At 43.2% G+C, this 26,027-nt stretch overlaps 1 protein-coding gene across 1 annotated transcript in view; it reads right to left on the bottom strand.

The window, feature by feature from the left end:
- Nucleotides 1-10,412: 10,412 nt before the first annotated feature.
- LOC311525659 (uncharacterized protein) overlaps nucleotides 10,413-26,027 on the bottom strand; it is a gene marked incomplete at its 5' end in the record, with an annotated part of 45,072 nt that continues 29,457 nt past the window's right edge. Inside the window, 10 exons of the mRNA XM_084637960.1 lie at nucleotides 10,413-10,692; nucleotides 11,546-11,655; nucleotides 12,977-13,086; nucleotides 14,454-14,611; nucleotides 14,939-15,082; nucleotides 15,450-15,659; nucleotides 19,021-19,136; nucleotides 20,540-20,640; nucleotides 22,326-22,489; nucleotides 25,055-25,195. Coding sequence (XP_084494086.1) covers nucleotides 10,463-10,692; nucleotides 11,546-11,655; nucleotides 12,977-13,086; nucleotides 14,454-14,611; nucleotides 14,939-15,082; nucleotides 15,450-15,659; nucleotides 19,021-19,136; nucleotides 20,540-20,640; nucleotides 22,326-22,489; nucleotides 25,055-25,195 — 1,484 coding nt within the window. The 3' untranslated portion in view covers nucleotides 10,413-10,462. The remainder of the gene's footprint in view (nucleotides 10,693-11,545; nucleotides 11,656-12,976; nucleotides 13,087-14,453; nucleotides 14,612-14,938; nucleotides 15,083-15,449; nucleotides 15,660-19,020; nucleotides 19,137-20,539; nucleotides 20,641-22,325; nucleotides 22,490-25,054; nucleotides 25,196-26,027) is intronic.

Genomic DNA, 26,027 nt, shown 5'->3' with positions numbered 1-26,027 from the left:
CTTAAACACTTAACAGATCAGCACTTTTCAGAGATCCCATAATGAGACATTTCACAGGTCAAGGGCAAAGACAATCTTTTCTGATCACTCTGCTACTTCTAGGCAGGATTCCCCCACCCCCAACTTGTAATGGAAACAGGACTGTCTTTGTTTGGAACAGTGCTTTAGAAAATTATTATTTAAGAGACGTGAGGTTATACATTCTGCTACTGATTTAAAATCACATGGAGGGAGGGGTAGTCAGGATCACTGACTTAGGCTGAATTTTCCTGACCCATGCACTCTTTCTCTTTGCAAAACAGGTAATTTCCCCCTGCCTTCCTCTCTGCAGAAAGGGCTTGATCCTGCAAGATGCTGAGCACCATGGCTTCAACCCAGCAAAGCTCTTAAATACATGCTTAACTTCAAGGATGTGGGTAATCCCCATTGCCGTCAAAGGGATGATTTATAAATTTAGAGTTAAGCAGATGCTTAAGTGCTTTGCTGGATCAGGGCCAAAGTGTTCAGCACCTTGCAGGATCAAGCCCAGTATACTCATCTTCTTCCTAACTATCCAGCTAAATCCCTGTGTTCAAGACTCCTGTCAAGAAGCAGACACACCATGGGGCTTCCAACACTCATGAATACAAATAATAAATAATAAATTGTTCCACTAATAATATAGTGCCTTTCGCCTTGCAGAAGAAGGGCTGGGTTGCCCTCCTATCTTTGAAGCGAAATGAGAATGCCTGTCTCCACTATGGCTGTTGTAATCTCTCCTAGGTACTTATATGGCCCCCATCATCCTAGTCTCTGAGCACCTCACAACCTTTAACATACTTTCCCCACAAAACCCCCATGAGGTAGGGCAGTGCTATTATCCCCATCTTACAGATGGAAACAGAGGCACAGAAAGGCAAAGTGGCTTGCCCAAGGTCACACAGACGTCTCTGGCAGAGCAGAGAATTGAACCCAGGTTTCTGGCTAATGCCCTAGCCAGTGGCTTATCCTTCCTCTCAGGGGTCAGATGGCATGTGCTGGTACAGTCTCAAATCCAACCCAATCCAAGCAAGCTCCGCCCACTACTGAAGCCAAAATGAGATCCCACTGACAGCATATGGTGCAGATTTTTTCACAACAGGAATCATCATGCCCCCCACACACACACTTTACACAACTGTGCAATGGGGGGAAAGGGAGTAAGAGACTGCACACGGGCAAGCCAAAACTGCAGCCCCCTGCACTCCTGCTACCACTTTGTCCCTCCTCCACCCACCGGGGCAGCTCACCACCAACAGGGCAGGGAGAAAGGAACAGAAGGTGGAACTGTGGCTCTGCTCCCCCACAAATTCTCACCCTAATTGTTGGTTTAGACAGTTTGCAGAGATTCTTGAGGCCAAGCTGCAAAAAGCCCAGCTAAACCTTTCCCAGGCTAGAAATTCCTCTAGCTGGGGTTCAACCCTTCTCCCCCCAGTTCAGTCCTTGTTTCTCAGGTTTCAGAGTAACAGCCGTGTTAGTCTGTATTCGCAAAAAGAAAAGGAGTACTTGTGGCACCTTAGAGACTAACCAATTTATTTGAGCATGAGCTTTCGTGAGCTATAGCTCCGATGAAGTGAGCTCATGCTCAAATAAATTGGTTAGTCTCTAAGGTGCCACAAGTACTCCTTTTCTTTTTGTTTCTCAGGTGTTTCCAAGCGTCTCCTTTGGCCGGGGAGTCAGTGAAGAACCTCAATGATGTCACTCCCGCCTTAAATAGCTTTTGCATATGGCAGGAACCTTTTGTCTCCAGCTTTTTAGTTCCCACACCTTTCAGTGGAAAAACACTGATATTCTATGATGGAGTCTAGTACCATGTGACTGGGTCACATGTCTCTGTAGGGCCATAGCAACCATGAGACAGAGGCTGTTTGTAATGTCCTCAGGAAGGCTCCCTGGTTGGATATTAGCATCTTCTAAGACCTATTGTTTTCCCTAACAGCCCTTCCCAGCCAGCCATCTAGACTGATCGCATTCTGCCTCGTGGGAGTTCCCCAGGTATTTGTAATAGATGCATAGACAACATTCCTAACTTCAGATATCAAAACGATACATGCATACAAATAGGATAATTATATTCAGTGAATCATAACCTATTCAATGATATCTCACATGGCCTATCTTACATAAAATACATCATCGTTTTGCCATAATTATATCATAATAATATTACTATGAAGAATATGGGGCATAAGGCCACACCAGGATGGAGTTTTGTTTGTTCTCGTAAATCAAAAATAAATAAATATTGATCCAGGTTTGTTCACTGCAGCTCTCGTGGTCCAGTAAAACAACATCAATCAACTATATTAAAACAAGGCCACTGGCCAGGCCTGCAGCCAGAAGTCAGGACACCAGAGAAGGCAGCTCTCCTGATATATTTCCGCAACCCCATGCAACTTCTCCCAGCCCAGCCTATGTGGGCAGCGGGCACATTTACCAGACACAGCTCTGTTCAACTAGGGAACGGGACTGTCATGGACTGGACTGTCATGGCCCTTTGAGGCAAGCTGGGCTCGGCCTTGCCCATGACCTAGCAACTAACCCTCAGCCTCTCTCATGAGCTGATAACTAAGAGCTAATTAGTGACCCCAGCTGCATGTAATGGGGCTTAATTAGAAACTGACCCCAATCAGTCATGCTCCCCACCCCGAGTGTGATTGATTAACTGCCTCCTGGCAAGAAGAGGTGGAGTTAGACTTTAAATAGAGCTGAGAAGCAAGCAGAGAGGAGGAGCCCCTGCAGGGAGGAAAAAGGGGAGGGCCCCTCCGGGAAGAGACAGACTGAGACCCATAGAGAGCAGAGTAGGTTCCTGTGTGAGTAACCAGGACCTATGAGGAGAAGAAAAGCCCAGATGGGCTAGAAGAACTGGCAGTTACGAGAAGAACTCCAGCAGGGTATCCATCAGCTGTCAGAATCCCTGGGGAAGGGAGGCTGCAGAGGAATCCAGCCGGAGAAGAAACAGAAGATATGATGGAGTCTGAGGGGCAGAAGAACCACTAGTTTGTTAGTTTGGAGTATTTGATTTTGGACTTGGAGCTGGACCTTTAATTAACCCTGGAAGGGGACTGAACTGTACATGACTTGATCAGAGGGCTAAGCCACAGCACGGGAAGGGAGTCCAGAGAAGGGACCGGCAGAGCAGATGGCTGTCAGAGAGAATATTGGAGGCCAAGTCCCCTGCAATGCTGTGTCTGGGCACACAGGGCACCCCAGAGACAAGGATGCCTGTCTACAGGGATACACCAGACTCATCCCACTGTGTTCAAAGGCTCCAAAGTAGAGGTAGAGTGACATTTTGAAAACTGCCTAAGGGTTTGTCTACACTGCAGCTGGGATGAGCCGCCCAGACAGACACATGCTAACGGGGCTTGAGCTAGCATGCTAAAAGTACCTGTGTAGATGCTGCAGGCCAGGCTCTCTAGGAGGCCAGATGGGCTTGAGAGCCAGAGCGGCAGCCTGAGCAGCCATGTCTCCACCGCTATTTTCAGCATGTTAGCATGAGCCCTGACAGCCCAAGTCTGTCTACCTGGGCTGGGAGGCGTGTTCCTGCTGCAGTGTAGACATACCGTAAGGGACTTCGGCACCTGAGTCATTAGGTGCTTTTGGAAATCTTTCCCCTTGACTGAAAACAGAGTCTCCTATTGCACAAAAACATTCATGAATACTGTATTTTTATTGCTTATTGAAAAAGATCAAAATTCAAATTTCTTTGATTGATTCTACACCAAAGTAGTTAATTCGATGTACTAGACAGATGATGAGATGGAGGAACTCATCAGTGGGAATAGAACCCAGGACTTTCTGCAGGAAAAGACTAGCCCCAACACTAGAGCTCAGTTACTTAACTCACTGTTACCATCAAGCACTCTCTGCTGACAGTGTGTTAGGGGTGTGATGAGTTGGGTTTAGGGCACGGACAGGCCAGGGTCATGATCTGTATCCTCCATTATCCTCAGTGATCCTCCTATCCTACCCCACTCCCCCTGCCACACATTTGCCCAACTTGGCTATTTGGCCAGGCAGTGGAAACAGGCTCTGGTCTTTCACATGTAGCGGATAACACTCAGAACTGGCCCCTAATCCTGTCACAGCCTGGGCTCTGGTAAATAAGCTGCTGATGGAAGAGGCCTCTCAGTAGGTGTTTTATAATGGCACTGCTACCCATGGTGCCTGAGCCACAGTCCGGGCCCTGCCCAAACTCCCATTGACCTCAAAATACAAATCCAACGGTACTTGTAAAACGTGCCCCAAAAGTGGTAAGAAAATGCAGGCAGAAACAGTAACATCTGACCTATAGTAGCACCTACAGACCCATCGTGCTTGGCACTGTGTCAATGATAGTCCCTGCCTCAAAGAGCTTACTGCCTCTATAGACAAAGCAAAGACACCAAGAGGTGAAGTGACTTGCTCAAGGCCCCACAGCAGGTCAGTGGCAGAGCTGGGAATGGAACCCAAGTCCCCTGAGCAGCAATGCCCCATAGCCATTGGACCACATTGGCTCTATTTAAAACTCCCTACAAAGAGAAAGCAATACTGTAAGGAAGGGAACAGTACTAACGAGAGCACAGACCACTAAACAGAAAATAGAAATTTGCTTTTAAGTTCTTACCTTATTTCAAATAATTTAAAGGAAGAAGGAGCGACATTGAAGCCATTCTGGAGATCTCTGGGGCCCCCTAGTGGAGACAAGGCAGTGATGCAAATGAAATAAATTTCAGAAAACTTTATCTTTAAAATAGTCTCGGTCTTACTCCTATATTTTGATCAGTTATTTAAAAACAGATCAACATTGTATGCCACATGATCTCTTTCCTTCTCCACGGAGGAAACGCTGGACACAAGGAATAGAGTCCAGAGGGAAAAGAGAGCAAAAATAAGGTCTTGACCCCAGTGCCTGTCATTAAAGATCCCATGACTCTTTTGCAATGGGAAGGGGTATTAACTTCAGTATCTTGCTCAAATCGGGCAACTATCCCATGTCAAACCATCTCTGCAGATTCAGTGGGATACAGTACTCCTGCCCTAACTGCTTGCGTAACAGTTGCTCCGTGCTGTTAAACGGTGGCACATTTCATCTGAAAAGTGGCTGTTAGAATGATTAGTGAAATGAATCCTGCAGGCCCTGTGTAGGGGCTGAACATTCAGGATCACGCTGCTGCTGTAGAGGATTATTTTAAAACTATTGGTAATGTCGTGCTAGTACTCTGATTTTAACAGAGCTGCAACTACATTTTGGGTTTCAAATGATCGGAAAGTTTAAGGCCTGGCCTAGCCTTAAAATTTAGATCAACCCGGCTAAATCACTGAAGCGCCATAATTAATCTGAAAAACCCCCAGCATAGACACAGCTAGATCAATGGAAAAAGTATTCCATCAACCTAGCTACCACCTCTCAGGGAGGTGGAAAAAGGAACATAAATCCACACCGTGTAGAAGTCAAGCACAGGAGTTTATTATGCACAGCGCCGGTGGAATGTCACCTTGCTTATCAGGCTCAGAGACACTGTCAATGAATTCATTACAATGGATTATATGGATTCTCCGTGGGTGGGGGAAAAGTGACTGGGTAAGTAGTCCCAAACCCTGGATAGGTCTAGCGGCAAGACAAGATAAGCACAGTAGCCAATGGTCAAAGGTTACATAATGTCTCCGCCCATGGTTTTCAGGTTAACAAGTAACATTTAATTAGTACTTCAATAAAATGTATTAGTATAAAATATATGTATGTTGAATTCAATTTGGGGTCCATAGGAATGAAGCAACTTCTCTGCTTGTCCAACAGGTACATATCTAGGGGTAAAAGCAAAGAAACATTGAAAAGTATATGGCAATAAAGATTGTCTTTCAAGTTGCTTATTTGTGTTTTTAAGGCAGGCATTGGTCTCTGGGAAAGGGAGAAGGCCATATCCTGCTTGAACCCTTTCAAACACGCAAGGTTGGTGTGTGAGAAGAACATCTCCCTACAGAAGAAACAAACACAACAAAAACAGGGCCTCTTTGTTCTGTTTGCAACTTTAAATAAGTCAATTATTGCTCTCAGCATCTGGCGTTTTGCTGACCAGGCTTATCTTCGCAAAAGCAAGGTTATCTTTTGTTTATTCTGCTTCTCTTAGCTGATCACTATTTGCTAGACCTCTGACCTCTTGACCAAACTCTGGACTTTGGGCCTTGTAAAAAGAGCTGACAATCCCTATATCAGGTTATTACATAAGCAGCAATGGATTTTGACCCTTCAGTGGATTACCTACATCGATGGAAAAACCCCTTCTGTTGCCATGGAAGCATCTATGCTGTGGAACTACAGTGGCATAGCTGCAGCTGTGCTGTCATACTGCCTGCAGTGTAGACATGACCCTAAAGATTTGCAGGACTGGGTCCAAAATTAAGTTGCTGTCCTATTAAAATCTTGATGTTTAAAAAATTCCAGATGCTGTAAAACAAGACAATCCTGGAATTCCAGGTCCTGCAAGACTGAACCCATTTAGCACAATTGTTGGGTCATGGATGTTTAGTGTGATATTTCTTCCAAATATCTGGGGGGGGGTTAAATGTATTGCTGAAAACCTGCCAACCCTTCCTACTGCCCCAAAGGCCTGATTTTTCAGACATGCTTAGCATTTTCAACTTCCAGTGAAGCTGGAGTTTTGAATGCTCCCCATCTCTGACATGAAGAGCATAGAGATAGATTTACCTAACCAATTTTAAGAATGTTAACCTGTGTCTAGGAAAGTCCTTCATTTAGCCCCTCTTAATGCTCCTCCCTGAGTAACAAAGGCAGAGGTGCCAACTTATTGAGTTCCTGAGGGGTGCTCAACACCCACTACTCCACCCCAAGCCCCACCCCCACTTCACCACTTCCCCCAAGATCCCACCTCTACCCCTTCCTGATCTCCACCTCCCTTCCTGCCCCTGCTCCTCTCCCTTCCCCCCAGCGCCTCTGGCACACCACTGAACAGCTGATTGTGGTGGGCAGGACTGTGGTGGAGGGGGAGGAGCTGATCCTTGGGGCTGCCAGTGGGTGCACCCATTTTTTTCTCAGGGGTGCACCTATGAACAAAAATCCCACCCTATGTTGCTTTTGTTATTCTTCCACTCCTGGAGATCTCATCCAGCCTCCTTTCAGAAACTGACAATGCTATTCTCTCTCACTGGCCACAAGGGGTCAATGTTGTCCAAAGCTATACTTGTCACCCTGTGCTGCCTGAAGAACAAGACAAGATCCAGGAGTCGACTCCAGTGCTCCCAGGCTCCCAGCCACACCCTTCCCTCGACACACACCTGGTATCTCAATCAAGTAGTAGCATTGCCACCTCGTGTGGTGACTGATCACTCCAGTGTCTGCTCCTTGTGGTTTAAGCCTCTGAAATCTCTTCCCTTTGCTGGTCCCACAGAGCTCGACTTTGGTGAGCTTCAGACAGCAGCAGATCTGCTTGCAAATGCCTCTGATTGATCCTCATGGGTATGTTATTCCACAGCAGGGACCGGGGTCCCTCAGTGGGCCAACTCCTCAGCTGGTGTAACTCTGCTGACTCCAATGGAGATATGTCCATTTACTCCAGCCCAGTATTTCAAAAAAATAAAAATAAAAATGTTTATCCGCTGCTGAGTGATCTGGGCCATTATAGATGCTCATCTGTTACTGAACAATGCAGAAAAAACAAAGGGATAATCTATTCTCTCTCTGAAGAGCCCTCAAAGTCACAAGACATGAGATTTGTTTAAAACCTGAATCATGAAAGAAGTTTCCTTCTCCGAGGCTACAGGGCTGAGTTTGAAAAGATATAAGGGAGTCATTGTCTTCAGCAGATCATGTGAAATGCTGCCAATGTCAAAAACAAACACTCCGATCTTTGGTCTGAATAAAGGCCTTTCAAAGCTTTTGGCAGTGAGTTTCAGTGAACATGGTTGTTTTGAATATAAACAATTTAAAACTATGGTTGGTTGGTTTTTTGCTGCAATTATTACAATACATTTATACCAAATTGTTAAAAGGACCCAATTCTGTGACTGATTCCTACTGAAGCCAATAGGGCTTGGGAGCTGAGGCCATCTTGTGGGATTGAGCTTTGTCAGAAACATAACAAAAACATAGGAGCAACCATACTGGGTCAGACAAAGGTCCAGCTAGCCCACTATCCTGTCTTCTGACAGTGGCCTATGCCAGCTGCCCCAGAGGGAATGAACAGAACAGGTAATCATAAAGTGATCCATCCCCTGTCACCCATTCCCAGTTTCTGGCACACAGAAGCAAGGGACACCATCCCTGCCCATCCTGACTGATAGCCATTGATGGACCTATCTATCTAGTTCTTATCTAGTTCTTTTTTGAACCCTGTTATAGTCTTGGCCTTCACAATATCCTCTAGCAAGGAGTTCCACAGACTGACGTGCGTTGTGTGAAAAAATACTTCCTTTTGTTTGTTTTAAACCTGCTGTCTATTAATTTCAGGGAAAAAAACATTGAGCTTTGAAATCCTGGCTCCAGTGAACTCACCGCAAATTTTGCTTGCCTCTGACAAAAAAAAAAAAAAAAGGGCAAAGATTTCACCAAAAAGTCTCATTTTCCAGGTTGCCAGTCTGCTGTGTTCACAGACTTGATCCAGGGCCCAGTCTTGCAGACCCAACTCACAAAAATAAAGCTCTGCACAAATGAAATCCCGTATTAACATTTACAAGGAAACCAGAGGCTCAGGGGACAAGGTAACTTTTATATTTCTAGCCTCTAGGAAATCTACCATTTTCCTACTTTCCTTTCACCATTTATACAGCTCAATCTGTACTCTTTTTAAAACTATGCAGATTTCTTTTCTGGGTCTTTAAATAGAGAATGGAAGACTAGAAAAGAGGCACTTAAGTATTCCCACTGACATGAAAAAGACAATGCTTTAGTGCTGAACCATCTCCTGCTGATTGTAGTATGGATCAAGGGCCTCTAGTTAGACAGTACTCCGCACAATTCTAAATTTGCACATAAATGTCCCCTTTAAGATGAGAAAGCTGCACTTTCAAAGTGAATAATCATCCGAATGCTCTTCCTCGGAACAGCATGGAGCAGACTCCCATGCTGGCCCGTATTTCTGATTGGACGTTTTTTGTTTTTTTTTAAGATCCATTTTCCATAAAGTTTTATGCATCTTCCTTTACAGTTTAGGAATTTTCCTTTTGATTTCACTTAGGAAAGTCCATTGTTCAGTGTCCTCATTGCAAGCAAATGTAACATCTCTACTGTCCAGGCACTTTACCAGAAAACTCTTCACTTGTTTTTGGAAGCCATGGCAGAAAGAGGCAACAGTAGTTGCTTCCCTACTCTTCTTCTTCCAAACTTGACTCTTTATGCATTATACGTGCAAGGTGTTCTCAGAAGTATATTTATAGATGCTATCAAAGTTGTGCTAATGGGCTGAGTGACATTTTGTCAGTGCTATGGATACCAATGAGCTGATAATATGGATTTAGGCTTGTTTGGACTTTTCAGTTAATTAATGTTTGAGAAGTGGAAACTGCAGATGTCCAGTAGCTTTATTTTAAACTATGCACATTCATATTAACTTGGTCATGCTCTGTGGTTCAGATCAGCAAAATATTAAATAGGTAATTATATAACAGAACACAGAGATCCCTTAGGTAAATATCCTTACGTAAGCATGAGCTTTTGTCCTCAGTATCACCTCGTTTCTATGATAATGGTCAGCATATCCTTAAATTTGACAGTTTGTGCTCACTTTCCTACTGTTGTTACTATTAACCAGTTTCAGCCTCTCTGCTGCTTTGGCTCTTGATGATTTTGTCAGTCTTTCTGTTACTTACGCAGAGTGGGACTGATTCTCCCCTCATGCTGCTGGTAGTCAGAAGTAACAGCACCAGAGTTACAGCTGCATAAACCTGGAGCGGGAGGGGAACTGGCCCCAGTGTATTTAAAACAGTCTTGAAGCCCTTAGTCAGGGAAAACGTCTGCTCGTATCAATTAGCTCTTCCTGATTAAGGGACTTCAGCTTTCAATCCATACTGCATAAATAATACAAGGGCTCAAATTCTGCTCACAACCGTGTTCATAACTGAGTTAAATGCCTGTAACTGACAGCAGAATTTGGTTCACAAATATTGTACCATTGACCAAGTGTGTTTAATGCTGAGGACCAAGTCCTTAGCTGTGTAAACTGGAGAAGTGAAGCACCAAGACACACAGAGAAGAATTCAGTGGAGCTACATCACCTGCTCTGAATCTGGCCTTATAGTATTTGATAAAATGATGCAAAAGGCTGAATGTATTAGAGTCCATTAACCCCTTCCTACAGCTTAAAAAAACCCTGAACAGCTGTAAAATCATCTAGCAAGCAAAGCCATATTTTCTATTTGAGAGTTTATTGAACTGCTTAAAAAAGAAATAACACTGATGAAAACGTCTCTGAGTGAAATGCAAGATGATTTAAGGAAATGTGTTTAACTAGTCATGTTCTAGGGATGTTCTGCTTTGCTGAAAGGGGTGCTGTGTCATCTCCATCCCCACTTTACTTCTCTGCTCTTTCCCATCAGTCTTTTCTACCAGCACTTGTCTTCTCCACTGGGCAGCTTTAAATGTAACAAACGCACTCACAACAACTACGAAAACTGAAACGAAAAGGGATGAGGTCAACGTTGTCCACCACTTATACGTGGAATCCAGCGCTCCAGGAACTGGCAAAACAAACAGGGAAAAAGAGCAAAGATGCTAAACCTAGGACGTGGTTCTGGACCAACTCTGCACTGGTTTCCCCTACTCCTCTCCAGCCCCACTGGCTATAATGGCACTACTCAGGATCTAAGTCGGCACAGAATTTAGCCCCACTGATTGGGCCTGAATTTGTAAATTAGTGGCCCAGACTGTAGGATGATGTGAGGCTGCTTTTGGCATAAGAGCAGCGTAGCTGGTCCTACACAGCTCACCTCCATTGTACAAAGTGCGGCCAAGGGTTCCCTACACCTCACCGATCCCAGCTTCTTGGGAATGTTGGCAGTCGTGTAATTTATGCTAGGCTGCTGAGCTAGCACAGAAAAGGTACGTCTACAGTGCTCTCAGAGGGGCGAATGCGGCTTATACCTTCACTAGCTTTAAGGTAGCTAGCAAAGCTCAAAATAGCAGGGAAGGTGTGGTAGCACGGACGAGCAACACTAGAACATATCCACAGTTCTCAGTGGGCTTGTCTAGCCTGTGCTACTGCTTCTTTTCAGCCACGCGAGCTAGGTGTAGCTGTACCAGCACTAACAAGTGTGATCCCACCTCCACCTGCACTGTAGAGATGCCCACAGACCAGGATCAAGGGTGCGTAGAGGCTGGTGTGTCTTGTAAAACACATCGGGACTCCTCTCTATACCAACCCAAGACTCTGGCTGGGTGCAGGCAGTTCCTGCAGAGGGAGAGGAATCCTGCTCAGGGCGTGGAGCGGCAGACGAGCTTTGGAAAGCTGCACCTCAGGCACCCCTCTGACATGTCACTGCACGGGGAGAGCTGTTAAAAACACTGTGAATCGTATGCAGGGCGCACTCTCACCTGGGGCTCCCTTGCAGATCCACGAAGCCCGTTCAGAGCAGGCAAAGGAAATTAAGGTTCCAGATACAGGTTCAATCTGCACACACAAATCTTGAACTGCTCTGAAACCCCTGCAAAGCAAAACAAAGCAATGGAACTCACTTTTACATGAGTCTGCATTTCCAACTCATGAGCAAAAGTCACTGCAAACACACATCTCATCTGTATTCCCCATGGCGCTCCTCGGGGAGGGTGGAGGAAAAGGGTAAGAGATAAAGGAGGTAGAGTTGGTTGGGTGTTGGGAAGAGGTTCGGGGGGGAAAATGGGTGGAGTGTGTTTCCACTGTCACTTTTTAACTCATGGACTAGGCCTAGAGCACTTTTAATAGGCACAATTAGAAAGAAATCTAAATCAATGACCACCCTTAGTTAGTTAATTAAAAACATTAGCTGTCATGGCCTTGATCATGCCCGCAGGTTCACACTTGTATCAGCTTCATATATCTTTCAAAATTTTACTTTCTGTGCTTGCACAGGAAGGTGCAGAAAATGATTTTTCCAAATCCTTCTGAGAATCAGAGTCCCCCAAGATTTCAGGGTACAAAGGTCATGTGTGAAAAACAAGACAGCTGTATTAAATCCCCATCATTCTCCACTGACTGCTCTTAGAATAGCTACCACCATCACCTTATATAAAAAGACAGGTCAGCTCCTCAGTTGGAATAAGTTGACATAGCTCCATATGGCCCTATAACTGTCTGAAATGCTTGAACAGAGACTCTAAGATCAGTTTCACTCATGTGTTACCATACTGTCCTTTCCCAGCCGAATACTGTCACCATCTCAAGACAAATGCATCCAGAGTGGTGTCAATATGAAGGATTTCCTTTTCCAAAAGCAGCCGGCACCTTAGACCATAGCTGCGACTTCCACAGAACTTTCAGTCCACTCTGATCAAAATATTCGACAATGCCTTTTGGAAAAGACACAATAAATCCAGGTGCGCTTAGTCAGGTCAAAAGGCAATTCGTAATCTCACCTCCTCATGGGAGATCATTCTGCAGCCATGTGTTCCTGATGGGATCCTTTCTAAGGTATTTGCTCAACCCACAGCAATAAAACCAAACAATGCAGTTGCAGTTTGACACATTGCTTAGTATCTCGCAGACCCAGCAGCCACGAAACCAATACCCTGGACCACAAAATTACTGATTTAGAGAGGTATCTATTCATGCCAGCAGCACTGAAGGGCAGAGTACACAGCCTGAGTTTTGGGACAATCTGCATTAGGACTGCAGGACTGAGCCCTCAAAGAGCAGACATCTATTTCTCTGTATAGGGTGAATATATTTAAATAACTGAAATATGGCCAAGACAAGCTCCCCCATGATCTTATCACCCTTAAATAAAGGAAAGGTGAACAGAATGAGAAAGGGGAACTGCTTATTTTTACCAACGAGGGGCTGCTCTATCTCCATCAGGCATGATCCAGGAGTTTGACTGGAGTTTATAGCTCAGGCTGCCAAGCCAGCTTTTTCTAGCGATGACTTTAGCTATCCATCTCTGCAAAGAATTAGCAGAAGCAGTGTTGGGACATACACTGTGGCTAAAATACATTAATAAATGCAATCGGTAACCATCAAGCACAGCCTCATTTCTTTGGATGATCGGTATATATGTGGACATATTTCCAGCTGAGGATTTGGCTCATTACTTTTGGATTCTTTTTTTAACTGGTATTGAGAACTAGCTTAACATATTAAGGGCCCAATTCTGTTCCTATTGAAATCAAGTAGTTTTGCTATTGGTTTTAAATGGGAGTAGGTTTAACTTTGTGTAACAGTTCACCAGTGACCAAAGCAAACATTAGTTACAAGTACATAATGAAGTATTAAACCTGGTATCTATTGTTAAAAGGGTGCTGTCAAGCAGTTGAGGGCCAATTTTGATTTACTTTATAATGGCTCTAGTTGGGTATGAATGTTCTCCAGATCCCAGCACAATCTAACTTCTCTGTCTATACTGCCCATCCCCATAGTATCATCTAACCACTACCAGATGACTGGTGAGGTTTCTAGAGAACTTCATGGTGTCTTCTGCTCTCCCTGACTTAGTTCTATCTCTAGGGACGAACTTTTGCAAAAATCCACCATTCAGTTGTTGAGAAATTGAAGACAAATTAAAAAATAACCACTTCTGATGTAGGACCTACATAGCTAAATCTTGAGATCCTTGTTTAGTTTTTATTCAGTCCCTACTCAGGCAAAACTCCCACTGACATCAAGTGGGACTTTACCTGAATAAGGACCTCTAGCTTTAGCTCAGTATTATTATTATTTATATTATGTTAGCATGTAGGAGACCGTCATGAAGTAAAACTCCATTGTGCTTAGGCACTGTCCAAACAGAACAAGAAGATGGTCTCTGCCCCAGAAAGCTTACAATTTAAGTACAGTTTGTGTTCTGTTACTTCATATCCAGCCAGTTGGCTGATGGATTACAAGATAACTACAAACCCCATCTCCAGAAATCCTGGCATCACCGAACTATGGATGGGGGTGCTCCCTTAAGTGAAAAAGAAATGGAAGCTGATGTTGGCACACAAATAAATGAGTGAAAGAACGAGGATCATGTCAGCATGTGATCCATAAAATACATAAAAACAATGATTAGTTTTTCCTTTAAGAAGATAAAAGGGATCCAATAAGCTGAGAATATTATTTCAACATTTCAGACACAATGGAATGCAAAACAATACAAATTTAAAGACTAGCAAAAACCTCAACAGCACTGTAGCTCACGAAAGCTCATGCTCAAATAAATTGGTTAGTCTCTAAGGTGCCACAAGTACTCCTTTTCTTTTTGCGAATACAGGCTAACACGGCTGTTACTCTGAAACCTATTAACAATCTGACATTCATATGACTGACCTGTTCTTCAGTGCTGTTTAATTTGATCAGTTGTGCCCCTTGGAACCGACTGCACATGAACTCTGCTTCGCTCTTATTCAGCACCCCATAGGGAGGAACGTAGTAACAATTTCCATTCCAGTACTTCCAAGAGGCAAAACAGAACTTGCTTGTAAGGCCTTTTTGAAACATACAGACACACAAATTAAAGGTGCAACACACACTATGCCCTATTAGGCAGGCAAAGATATTATATAGTTGTTTGCAACTTAAAGACATATTGCCCATGATTTCCTATATAACTGTAGGATGTTATGTGCATGTACTATACCATAATACAGGGCAAAGTCTATTTTGGTAGCCCATTAGTTGTGGTTTGCTTCAGTCATTCTGGTGTTTTATTAGCAGGCCACTAAAAGGTGCCCTTTTGTATCTTGTTAGATAGTAGTTGACTCTTTAAAAATACTTAAAACAATTGCTGATTTTTCCTCAGCTGCAGTACTTACGGTATTCACAGAGTTCTAATTTTTTCCTTTCTTGACATGTCACTGTACCATCACACAGCCCTGTGAGTCTATTACACACGGTATGATTGAGACAGGTGGGGCATTTCTTTTGACAATAGGCACCATAATGTCCTTTGCTGCAAGCTGAAAGTAATTTAAAAAAAAAAAAACCCACACCTCTAAATTTAGCTTCCATTTTTGGCATCTCTTGAAAATTTGAATTGTTTTTTTAAAAAGAAAAACAAAGACAAAATGCCAGGTTACCTTGAAATATAATATAGTAAACTTGCTTGATATATTAAACTTTAAACTTATACTGTCAACATGCTTTATAGGAATTATTTTATTTTTTTCCATTTCAGTTTCAAACTTCCAAGGAACACAGAAAAATAAACAAACAACTAAAAAGTAATCAATCAGCAATGCCTTCGTTTCCTTTTCTATGCACAAATTTACAAAGCTACAGCATTATCCTTTTCTTAATATATAGCACAAACAAGACGACAATTACCACTCCTCAGGTACACAGCATCCTGTCTGTTTTTGCTGAAGATCAGTTCTTTACCAGTGACTGGTATGTAACGCTTTCCCCAGTAGGTGACTCCAGTGCAATCTGCTTTTAAAATACAGGCTGACAGAGCGAACTCCAAGGATGAATATGTATCTCTCCCTGAAGGCTTAGTGAGCAGCCTTCTGGAGTATTTCCAAAACATGCTGTCACCTGAAAGATTTTTAGAAAAGCATCCATAACTTTCTCTTTGCATTTTACAGAGCCAATCCCTGTACTACACTTTCCTTCACTGTGCAAGATGGGGGCGCTGAGGAACAGCAAGCAATGGCTCTCACATTTTCTGCACACGGGAAGTGCAGTCCTTCATGTCAATGCACATCAGACAGGACCTTTGCTTTAAATACTTCATCTAAAAAACTGACACTCAGTAAACCAAGGGTAGTCAATAGCAGGACAGTGAGCCAAATCTGGACTACCATACGCTTTTGAACAGACCCCAAAATCTTTTGATTTACTTCTCATTCTTGTTTATTTTTTTTCTCTGGAGTCTGGACCTTGACTATACCTTGACCAAGAAATTTGGACCTTGACAAGAAATAATTGACTACCCCTGCAGTAAACCCATGGATCTCCCTTTACCTACCTGAGAAGGATGAAGGGCTGAGCCAAGCTTGCTGGGATTCAAACTTGTGGTTCCTAGGAGTCTAGGGGTTTCAAACCTGAGACTTAGAGTACTATTTGACACCAATTCCTGCTCTCATTTCTCTGTTCTTTTGTAACAAATATCTTAATGGCAATATAAATATATGGAAAAGAATGAGAGTGACACACTGGGTGACCTGACGGGTCAGCTGAAAATCCGGGAACCAAGAACACACACACTGCTGGTCTGTGTTATTTCCATATATGTATCCAGCTTTCACACCAATGAACAGTCAATTCATAAAAAATCTCAGCCCCTCAGAGCTTATGTCCACATAGGAACCAGGATAATATTCCACCAATAATAACCTGAGAAACAGTCACACTTGCAATAAAATAAATGATTACCCCAAGATGGCATCACAATTTCACATGCACACAGTGCTGTAGGTTGTGTGACAGTGTTTAACAATGTGATCAACACAAACTCAAGCAGGTCTACCATTCTATCTAGCAGTGTTAACATATGCACCTCGAAGAAAGGAAGACGGGGCACATGTAACAATACAATTCAAATAAGTGCAATTCATTTTCTAGGACTATACAAAAATCCCCTGAACAATTTTTTTTAATAAGCTATTCTGCAATTTCATTTTGCCATTTCCATACCCCCATTCCCACCCTCACATTTCTTGTGTTCACAAAACCAAAAATTTAGCTGCAAAAACCAAACTGGTTTGCATGTTTTTGAAATAGAAACAATGTTGCTCAAAAATGGGCACAAATTTTGAACATTTCAAATTACATGATCAATGTCACATGCTCCTCCATCAGCTCAGAGACCTGCTGAACTACAGCAGCTGACAATGGTCTTCCTGAGCAGTGCAAAGCACAACACTCTGAAATGTGTTTTATAATTAGATGCAGCTTGTTTGCTGGATCACAGGCAATCACTGCAAACCGTTTTTCAAAGCCAGCCACACCTGTTGACTTTTTACACTTCTACCTTGGGGGAAAAAAAAAAACAAACAAACACAGGTTCTTTGGCATCATTCCCTTTAACAATCGAAAATCCAGACTGAAGTGACCTTGTCTGTCTAGTTCATGTTCATAAGATTGGATGCATTAAATTCTCCTAGACTGCTGTCATGTTTCTCCTTTTGGTAAATAAATCAAATGTGAGACTATTAAATTTAATACAAACGGATACTATTAGCCTCGTTTGCTCCAGGCTCAGCATTCTCATTTAAATGCGGCAAGATCTGTAAAATAAAGTCAGTCGGGGACTGACTTAAACAAGTCTGACATTTCCTTGAATTCAACACTTCGAGTTCAGAAGCTTTTCTGTAAGAAATGGCCCTAAAATATAATTACCAGAGCATGATCTTTGCTTTTCTGTTTTGTGTGTGCGGATAATAAGAGCTGCAAATCAGACGCTGCTTGACAATTCTGAATAGTCACTTAGTACTAGGCTTCGTACTAGGCTTTGGTACCAACTTAGTGCTAGATTGTGACTAGAACTTGTCGACATTTTTTTGGCGAATCAGAAATTCAGCAAAGAAAGTGCATTTTTCAAGACCCTGAAACAAGTTGCACATTTAAGTTGAATTTTATGAATAGTTTCGACAAAAAAAAAAATGGCAGAAAAAAAAGTCACATCTCTTAAACCCAGGTGAGCCCGGCATTGTGTCCAATGATTTTTCCCACAACTGGGATGGGAAATGTGAAGAAAAATGCAGAAATTGGTTAGAAGAAAACTTTATTTCTACTGCTAATCTAAGAAACTAAAACTGAAGGGAAATTAAAAAAAAAACTTTTTGTAAAAAATAACTGGCTAAGTAGAGTCTAATCAAACTGTCTCCGCTAAAACTAAGACGTAAACGATTTTCTTTTCGAGAGCTGTTCGAAGAGGCAGCACGGCCACCGAGCTGTGGCTGCAGCCGAGGACGTAGAGATGGAATGGAGGGGTCAGGTCGCGCACGCTACAAGAGGCACCAACGACACCGCAAGACAGCTGCTGCGCACGCCCCGACCAAGTACTGCTACCTAAAATCTCCGATCTCCGGCACAGGGACGCACCGACACCTAACATGGAGCACTCACAGGGACACTACTCGAAGAAGAAACGACACTTAATATCAGTCCAAAATTACCTGAATTTGATTTCAGTTCAGCCACCAAACCAATGTTATCAATTATTTTCTCAACTCTAATTGTGACTAGACCCACACAGTCACGTGGAAGAGTAAGGATATCCACCACTACTGTTTAGTGATTCGAGTTAAGGCTACCCAGGTCTTAGCTTTCAGTGCTCTGGGGAGCTGTCTGATTGCACGGGGGAGGAGGGAGTTAGGTGCACCCTGAAAAGGACTGTAGTACATTTCTCCTCCTCCACTGGCACAGACAGGGAGCCCTGGAAAGAACTCCTTCTCTGCAGAACGCTGCTTCCCAGGGAGCTTCTGGTGGCAGTGCAGCTATGCATCAGTACTGAGCATAAAACGTGCAATCTGGCCCTTCTCGAGAAGGCTGTTCATACTGAGTCACCAACTCCATGTCCTCGACTTTTGGTTTTGTTGCTGTAAAGAGATTTCCCATTTTCAGAACTGACCCAGGATGACACCGCTTAGCTTTTAAGGGCTGTGCAGTTCACAGCACTAGCTATCTATGGCCGCAGGCACGTTTTATACACGGTAGCTAAACTCATCAATTTCACTTTTGACCCAATTCTGTCACCCTTACTGACAGTGCCAAGTACCCACTCTGTGAGCAGATCAACCTTTGTAAATGGCAGAATCAGGCCCTATATATTTGCCATACACAGATGTGAACCTACAGTATATATGGTATAGTCGGTTCAGCCAGAGCTTTTTGTCCTGGAAGAGTAAGATGAACACCTCCCAAATGGTTATCCCACCGAATTCTCTCTTACCTTCCCTTCTTTCACAAACCCAGAAAGCCAGAGAAGAACAGTTAATTTGGTTCAAGCTCCCATTTGCATTCAGCTGATCACAACTGTCTGGAGCAGTACTCTTGGTGGGGCTTAGCCTGAACAATCAAAAGCACACAGTACTGGATGTTAAACATCACATCAGATGAGAGAGCCAGGGTTTTGGCTCTAAGAAAAATAAATGATTTCAGAAACACTGTAGTTATACTAAACCTCATGAAAAGACTCATAACAAATCCATGCAAGACAAATTTTCAGTCTGTCATTTGAGCACTCAAAGCAGCAAGTAGGGCCCAAATGTCCGTTTTAGGCACTCATATAGGATTTAGGGTCCTGCCTTAGCAATGTGTATCCTCTATAGGCCTTTTTAGCCTTCCATTTCTCTCTCCTGAGTGATACTCACGCAATGTTTTTTCTTATTATTTCAGTTTCCAAGATATCTTACTTACTTCCCAATGACTCCAAGTACATTTCCCCCAGGATGTTCCTATACCCCTTATTCTTTTCACTCCGTCATACTAGACCCACTTTTGCAGCTCCCTCTAGCTTAGCCCTTAGCCGCCAAACCACTCTCTAGATACCAAACTCCATATACATTTTGGGATCCAGAAAGCAGAGCCTTAACCAAGACACAAAGCCAATATGAAAGCTGTGATGGCTATGGACTCCTCATACAAATAAGCAGGCCCAAGATCAAGGCAAATAAGCAGACCCAAGATCAAGGCTAGAGGCAGTTCCCATGTTGTGAAGCTGATTTCCAGTGGAGGTGGCTATCAGTGGTAGACAATGATCCATGTCACAAAAATACATCCTTGCAACCAGCCATTCCTGGTAGCCTCAGTGGAGAGAAAGAAGAGACACTGTGGGCCAAGTTGTCTGGAGCTGTCCTGCCCCAGAGGGAGCTCCCCATATTTCAGGTGGAGAGATGGAGCAGCATGCTCCAGGAGGCGGTGCAGGAAGGAGAAAGGGGGCAAGAATATGGTCCCCAATGAAGCCATGGTCCCTAAGCACAGGGATGGCAATTGTAATTGGCCCCCATGTGGAAGGAAGGCTCCTGGCCCTGAATTATCATGGAAACTACATTATCTCTTACATCTAAAGGTGGTCTCTCCATGGTCCCTGCTGCTGCCGCTGCTGGTCCTATTCTGTGGATGAAGGGAGGAACTGTGCTCATAAGGGACATGTGCAGAAAACCACTTCACAAAGAAGCCAGTAGAAATTTCTGGACAGAGGCCGATTTCCAAAGGCACAAATGGCTTTTAGGCAGCCAACTCCCACTGAAAGTCATTGGTGGTCAGGAGCCTAAATGGCATATGTGTGTTTGCAAACCTCCCTGCAATCCCCAGCTGGTGTAAACTGGCACAGTTTCATTTAAGTCAATGGAGTTACAATTTACATCAGCTGAGGATCTGACCCTTGGGGTGAAAAGTGTTTTAAAAACCCCATTAGATGCGTAGTCTGTTTAAACCCCATTTTTATGAAATCAGCAAGGTCGCCTTACGTAACATGTTGATTCTTCCTGCTTGATTTCTCTGCATCGCTTTGTGAGGCACCCAACGAGAAAATCCAAACAGGTTTCTGTAACACAGAGGTTACCCAGGCCTGCAAGTTAGAAGCACACTTATGTTAGAGAACTAAGGTATATAAAGAAGGACATGCCCATTAACAGGTAAATGGCAGAGGTTTATTTGATGAATCTTAGGGCAGGATTTCCAGTCGTAAACATTTGTCCTGGTACTAGTATTGGTATCCAATTATGCAAACCATCCGAACAGCTTCTGACTTTTGAGAGGGGTTCAAAATCAAAAGTCAAATCGAGATCTGAATTTGGCAAACAGCTCTTATCTCTGCAATACACAGAACACTCCTGTAGCAAAAGACTTTGCAGAAAAGATGTGGGTACCACAAAGAGATGATAAGACAGCAATGACATCACCACTTTAGTACAATTTATGACAGCAGCTGGTTAAAAGATTTTTTTAGGCAAACTGAGAAGGGTGTACACAAGTCATTCACTAATCTTTTTGTACGGAAGCCGTTTCACACCACGCTTGGTTTATGATGTGCTTTTTGCATGTGCTGCACAATAATGTGTTTTATAGCTGAGAAGCATGACCCTGGCAATTAGACCAAGGATGTAGAATGTTGGGAACGGACGATTCAGGAGTTTGCTGTCTGAAACACAAAGAGCCTGGATAAAAGAGTTACGAGAGTCCAAGGGTGGGAGAGTGAGTGATACTTGTGAGGAGATTTTACTCTTACAACATACAACAGAAACGTTTTCTAGGTGTATTCCAGTACTGTGCTGCAGCAGCACCATAAAAAGAGCCACTGTCAGCATAGTCCAGCACCCTCTTTTATACAGTGATTAGCTGATGTGCTCATGCTGTGACGGTCAGAGACAGGGGAGTGCAGGACACTGGGATGGTAAGAGTCAGATTTTTTATTAGCTTGCCCCATAAGGCTATGCAACTGGGCTGGATATACACACCTGACCCGACGCTTGAACTTGTAGCATTGGGTCTCAAACAGAGTGTGTGTATTGACTGGTTTCTGTGTGTTACACTGTTGTAAGTCAGGAGTAACTGTAATGATGTGCATGGTGTAAAACTATTTAAGTGAGACCTGACTCAGTGTCTTTTCACCAGTAGACGCAGTGTTAAAAAGCCATTTGCTGCTGTATGGCCCCACCATAACAGACTGGTATGTGCAGTCAAGCCAAACTCTAAAGCCCAGTCACTACTTATATTCCAGCCAGGCACCGGGCAGCACACAAGGTGTAACAGGGAGGAATCATCCTTTCAGGCATGCTAAGTGTTGTCGCTGTGTTTTGTAGAACTGTTTTGGAGTTAAAACGGAGAAACCTCACTTTTCACAGATATGTTCAAAAGAACATCAATGTTTGGATCGCCCTTAGCGAAGTTGGAATTTGTCTTATGTTTCAATGCACAAAGCCCTTTTCTGACAAACAGTAATATTTCGCTCCAGCAGAGAACCCAACACGAAACTGTGACAATATTTTCACAAGTTCACACACCCCGATCATCAATAAAGACTGATTCACTGAAGCTCGACTTGCAGAATACAGCTCAGTTGGCAGCTCTGGCTCTAATGGAGCTAGAGTAAATTACATCAGCTGTGCTAACAGCTATGGAAGCCTGGCTATCCCTGTAAACCAGGCATCGATAACTTTGAAGACAGATAGGGAGCAGCTCTCTGAAGGTGCAAGGTGACATTTGTCCATCAATAACCACCTTTTCAACAATGCATAAACTGAAACACTTTACCTTTTCTTCTGCGCTATCCAGCAATAGTAGGTCAGTGCCATTATAGGCAGTGCAGTAATTCTTAGCTTCCAGCCAGGTCAAACTATTAGTCTCTTCCATATAATAACAGCTGCCATTCCAGTACCACCATCCAGGATCCTCTGGGCATTTCATATTGATCACTCCTGAGGAACAAACAGAGATATTTTAAACAACCGGAACACTCATAAAATCTCACCTTTGGAAACAGTAGCCCAGAGCTTTGTTAAAGAAGTGCCATTATTCAACACAGTGAAACCTGGCTTTAGTGACCATTACTGAATCCAATGAAATTAACTGCTTCTTCGTATAAAAGCTTAAATGTTCTCACTACATGCCTATTCCCAAACTCACAAAGTTTAATGCAAGTCTTTCCATTGGCTTCAAATGGACTTTGGTTTAGGCAGTGTATTTGGGAATGCTGTGGGGTGATCTCTCAAGACTGGAAGTTGCCTATAATGTGACTATCCCTTTGACAAACATCAATTCACTGAAACCAGTACAGCTTTCAGTGAACCAATATTTTCACATTACAGTAAAAGCTTTGTTGGGACAATGGGAGGTGCTAGTTAGTCAAAAATTCTGGTTAGCTAAGAGTTATACTTACCAATGGATTACCAATTTTCAAAAGAATTAGAATACAATAAAATGAATAAACATTCCTATTCTCGCCCTTTTCAAAACATGTACAAATATCTATTTTCTGTTTTAATGTCAACACAACTCTCTTATGCTTCTCTCCTTTGCTTTTCACCGTATTTTGGATGCCATAACGGTAGGATGGCATTGATATTTTACGATAAACACAGGACAATACACTGAGTAATAAACCAATGGATCACAGTGGCGGATACAAACAGAAAGAACAGCATTCGGCTCTTCTAGGCTAACTTGAGCGTAGTCTGACTACTCTCGGAAATACTTGGGTTCCGAATAGCTCCAGCATCAATTCCAGGTAGCTTCGGCATCGGTCCCAGTTACTAGATTGAAGATTTGTATTGGTTTCTAGAGCTTTCCGGTTGGTAAAGTGCCGAGTAACATAGCTTTTACTGTTGTCAAGGTTCCTCCCCCACTCTGAACTCTAGGGTACAGATGTGGGGACCTGCATGAAAAAACCTCCTAAGCTTATCTTTACCAGCTTAGGTCAAAACTTCCCCAAGGTACAAAATATTCCCCCCGTTGTTCTTGGACTGGCCGCTACCACCACCAAACTAATACTGGTTACTGGGGAAGAGCTGTTTGGACGCGTCTTTCCCCCCAAAATACTTCCCAAAACCCTGCACCCCACTTCCTGGACAAGGTTTGGTAAAACGCCTCACCAATTTGCCTAGGTGACTACAGACCCAGACCCTTGGATCTTAAGAACAATGAACAATCCTCCCAACACTTGCACCCCCCCCTTTCCTGGGAAATGTTGGATAAAAAGCCTCACCAATTTGCATAGGTGACCACAGACCCAAACCCTTGGATCTGAGAACAATGAAAAAGCATTCAGTTTTTACAAGAAGACTTTTAATAAAAAAATAGAAGTAAATAGAAATAAAGAAATCCCCCCTGTAAAATCAGGATGGTAGATATCTTACAGGGTAATTAGATTCAAAAACAGAGAACCCCTCTAGGCAAAACCTTAAGTTACAAAAAAGATACACAGACAGAAATAGTTATTCTATTCAGCACAATTCTTTTCTCAGCCATTTAAAGAAATCATCATCTAACACATACCTAGCTAGATTACTTACTAAAAGTTCTAAGACTCCATTCCTGTTCTGTCCCTGGCAAGAGCAGCATACAGACAGACCCAGACCCTTTGTTTCTCTCCCTCCTCCCAGCTTTTGAAAGTATCTTGTCTCCTCATTGGTCATTTTGGTCAGGTGCCAGCGAGGTTACCTTTAGCTTCTTAACCCTTTACAGGTGAGAGGAGCTTTCCCCTGGCCAGGAGGGATTTCAAAGGGGTTTACCCTTCCCTTTATATTTATGACAACTGTATATTGCTATGTATTACAAAAGTACAGTACAAAAAGAGAAGGAATTGGTACCATCTAGTGGTTAGAGCTATGGTCTGGATGCTATTCCTGGCTTTACCTCTGCTCCTTTTGAGACACCAACCTTGTCTCTCTCTTAACCTCTGCATGCTTCTGTTCCCGTTGTGCAACACGAGGATATTAATACTCATCTCATAGACATGGTTAGAGTTAATTGATGAACATAAAGTGTTTTCAGACCCTCTGATGAGAGGCTGCACAGAAGTACAAAGGATTACTATTCAGAACACACTGAAGCCAAGGACACAAGTTGAAATGTCACATGACATTCAATTGCTGTGTTGTTTATATACCATTCACATGGGTTGGAAGCTGCCAGCCAGAGCAAGTCTTGGTGCACAGTGAGGCATGAAACCCAGGAATGAAAGAAGGTTTTAGACACATTTTCTCCTCGGTTTGTCTGCTTCTTTCTCTAACAGAAACTGCAAAATTACTCAAAGGCCGGCACAATGATTAATAGTCTTAGGGAATCACAAATATTATGGGGATAGCTGAGCAGACTACATTTAATAGCATACACGGCCAACATGCTGATAACCAAAACAATAGTGAAGCCAAGGAATTTTCTGCTATGTCTTCTGATGGGAGTGTGAGTAAAATCAATAAGCTCTGTGCCAGCTTTGCCAGCTGCTTTCCTTTCTCCACTGTGATGGGTTGTGTATCACGTACCTTTTTGGCATTGCTGTGCCACATATTCCTGAGAACACTGTAAATTCTCTGCACATTCTCCAGTGAAGGGGCTGCAGTTTTCAATTCTACTGCAAGTGCAACTGCCCAGGCATTCAGGACCATAGTGCCCTGGGGCACAAGCTGCAAAAATAGACAGTGAAAAGAGACTTAGAAATTACTATGGAGACAAGAATCTAAATCAAACCAATTAGTGCCTCAACGATGAAAATGTGCACAGACTTTATTTACTTGGAAAGGATACAAATTATCATTGAAACCATGGCATAGTACACAAGGGAATCCAGTGTAAAAGTCCTACAGCTCACTGTAATAATAAGCAGAAGAGACAGGATACGGAGGCCAGGGGTACCTCACTCAATATGTACCTAGAATAGTTCTTTCCAGGCTATTTATTTCATATCTCAGGGTATGCAATTCCCTATCTAATGAGGTAACACTAAACCCGATTTCTGGCTAGTAAAACATAGGTACAGCAGTAGATTAAAGGACACTGTCAAGGCTAGAAAATCTTGCTATTATAGACGTATGTGATCATGTATATGCATGTGTACGCCACCCCAATGAGCCCTCTCCACTCCATGCACCTGTTTCATTTTGGCGGGCAGAGAAAGGTCCAGGAATCCTGCCCTCTGCCAGCACAAGCAATGCTGCTGTGCTCATAAGAGCTGCAAAACTCACTTCATTTACTTGGCTTTCCAAACGGCTATAAACGATCACCAAGTACCACAGAATTATTTAGGCGTAATGAGAACTTTACATTCCAGGGCATTCTTAATTATGTTTGATTTTACAGCAGTGACATGTATTAATGCTGTTGTAATTGTCTAGTGTAGCGGTTCTCAAACTGTGGGTCGGGACCCCAAAGTCGATTGCAACCCCATTTTAATGGGGTGACAAAGGCTGGCATTAGACTTGCTGGGGCCCGGGGCCAAAGCCCAAGCCCAAGCGCCCA

The sequence above is a fragment of the Lepidochelys olivacea genome (genome assembly GCF_965140295.1).
Source record: "Lepidochelys olivacea isolate rLepOli2 genome assembly, chromosome: 8".
Taxonomy (NCBI): Eukaryota; Metazoa; Chordata; order Testudines; family Cheloniidae; genus Lepidochelys; species Lepidochelys olivacea.
Note: the sequence above shows the minus strand (reverse complement) of the source record. Positions and strands in the feature narration are given on the sequence as shown.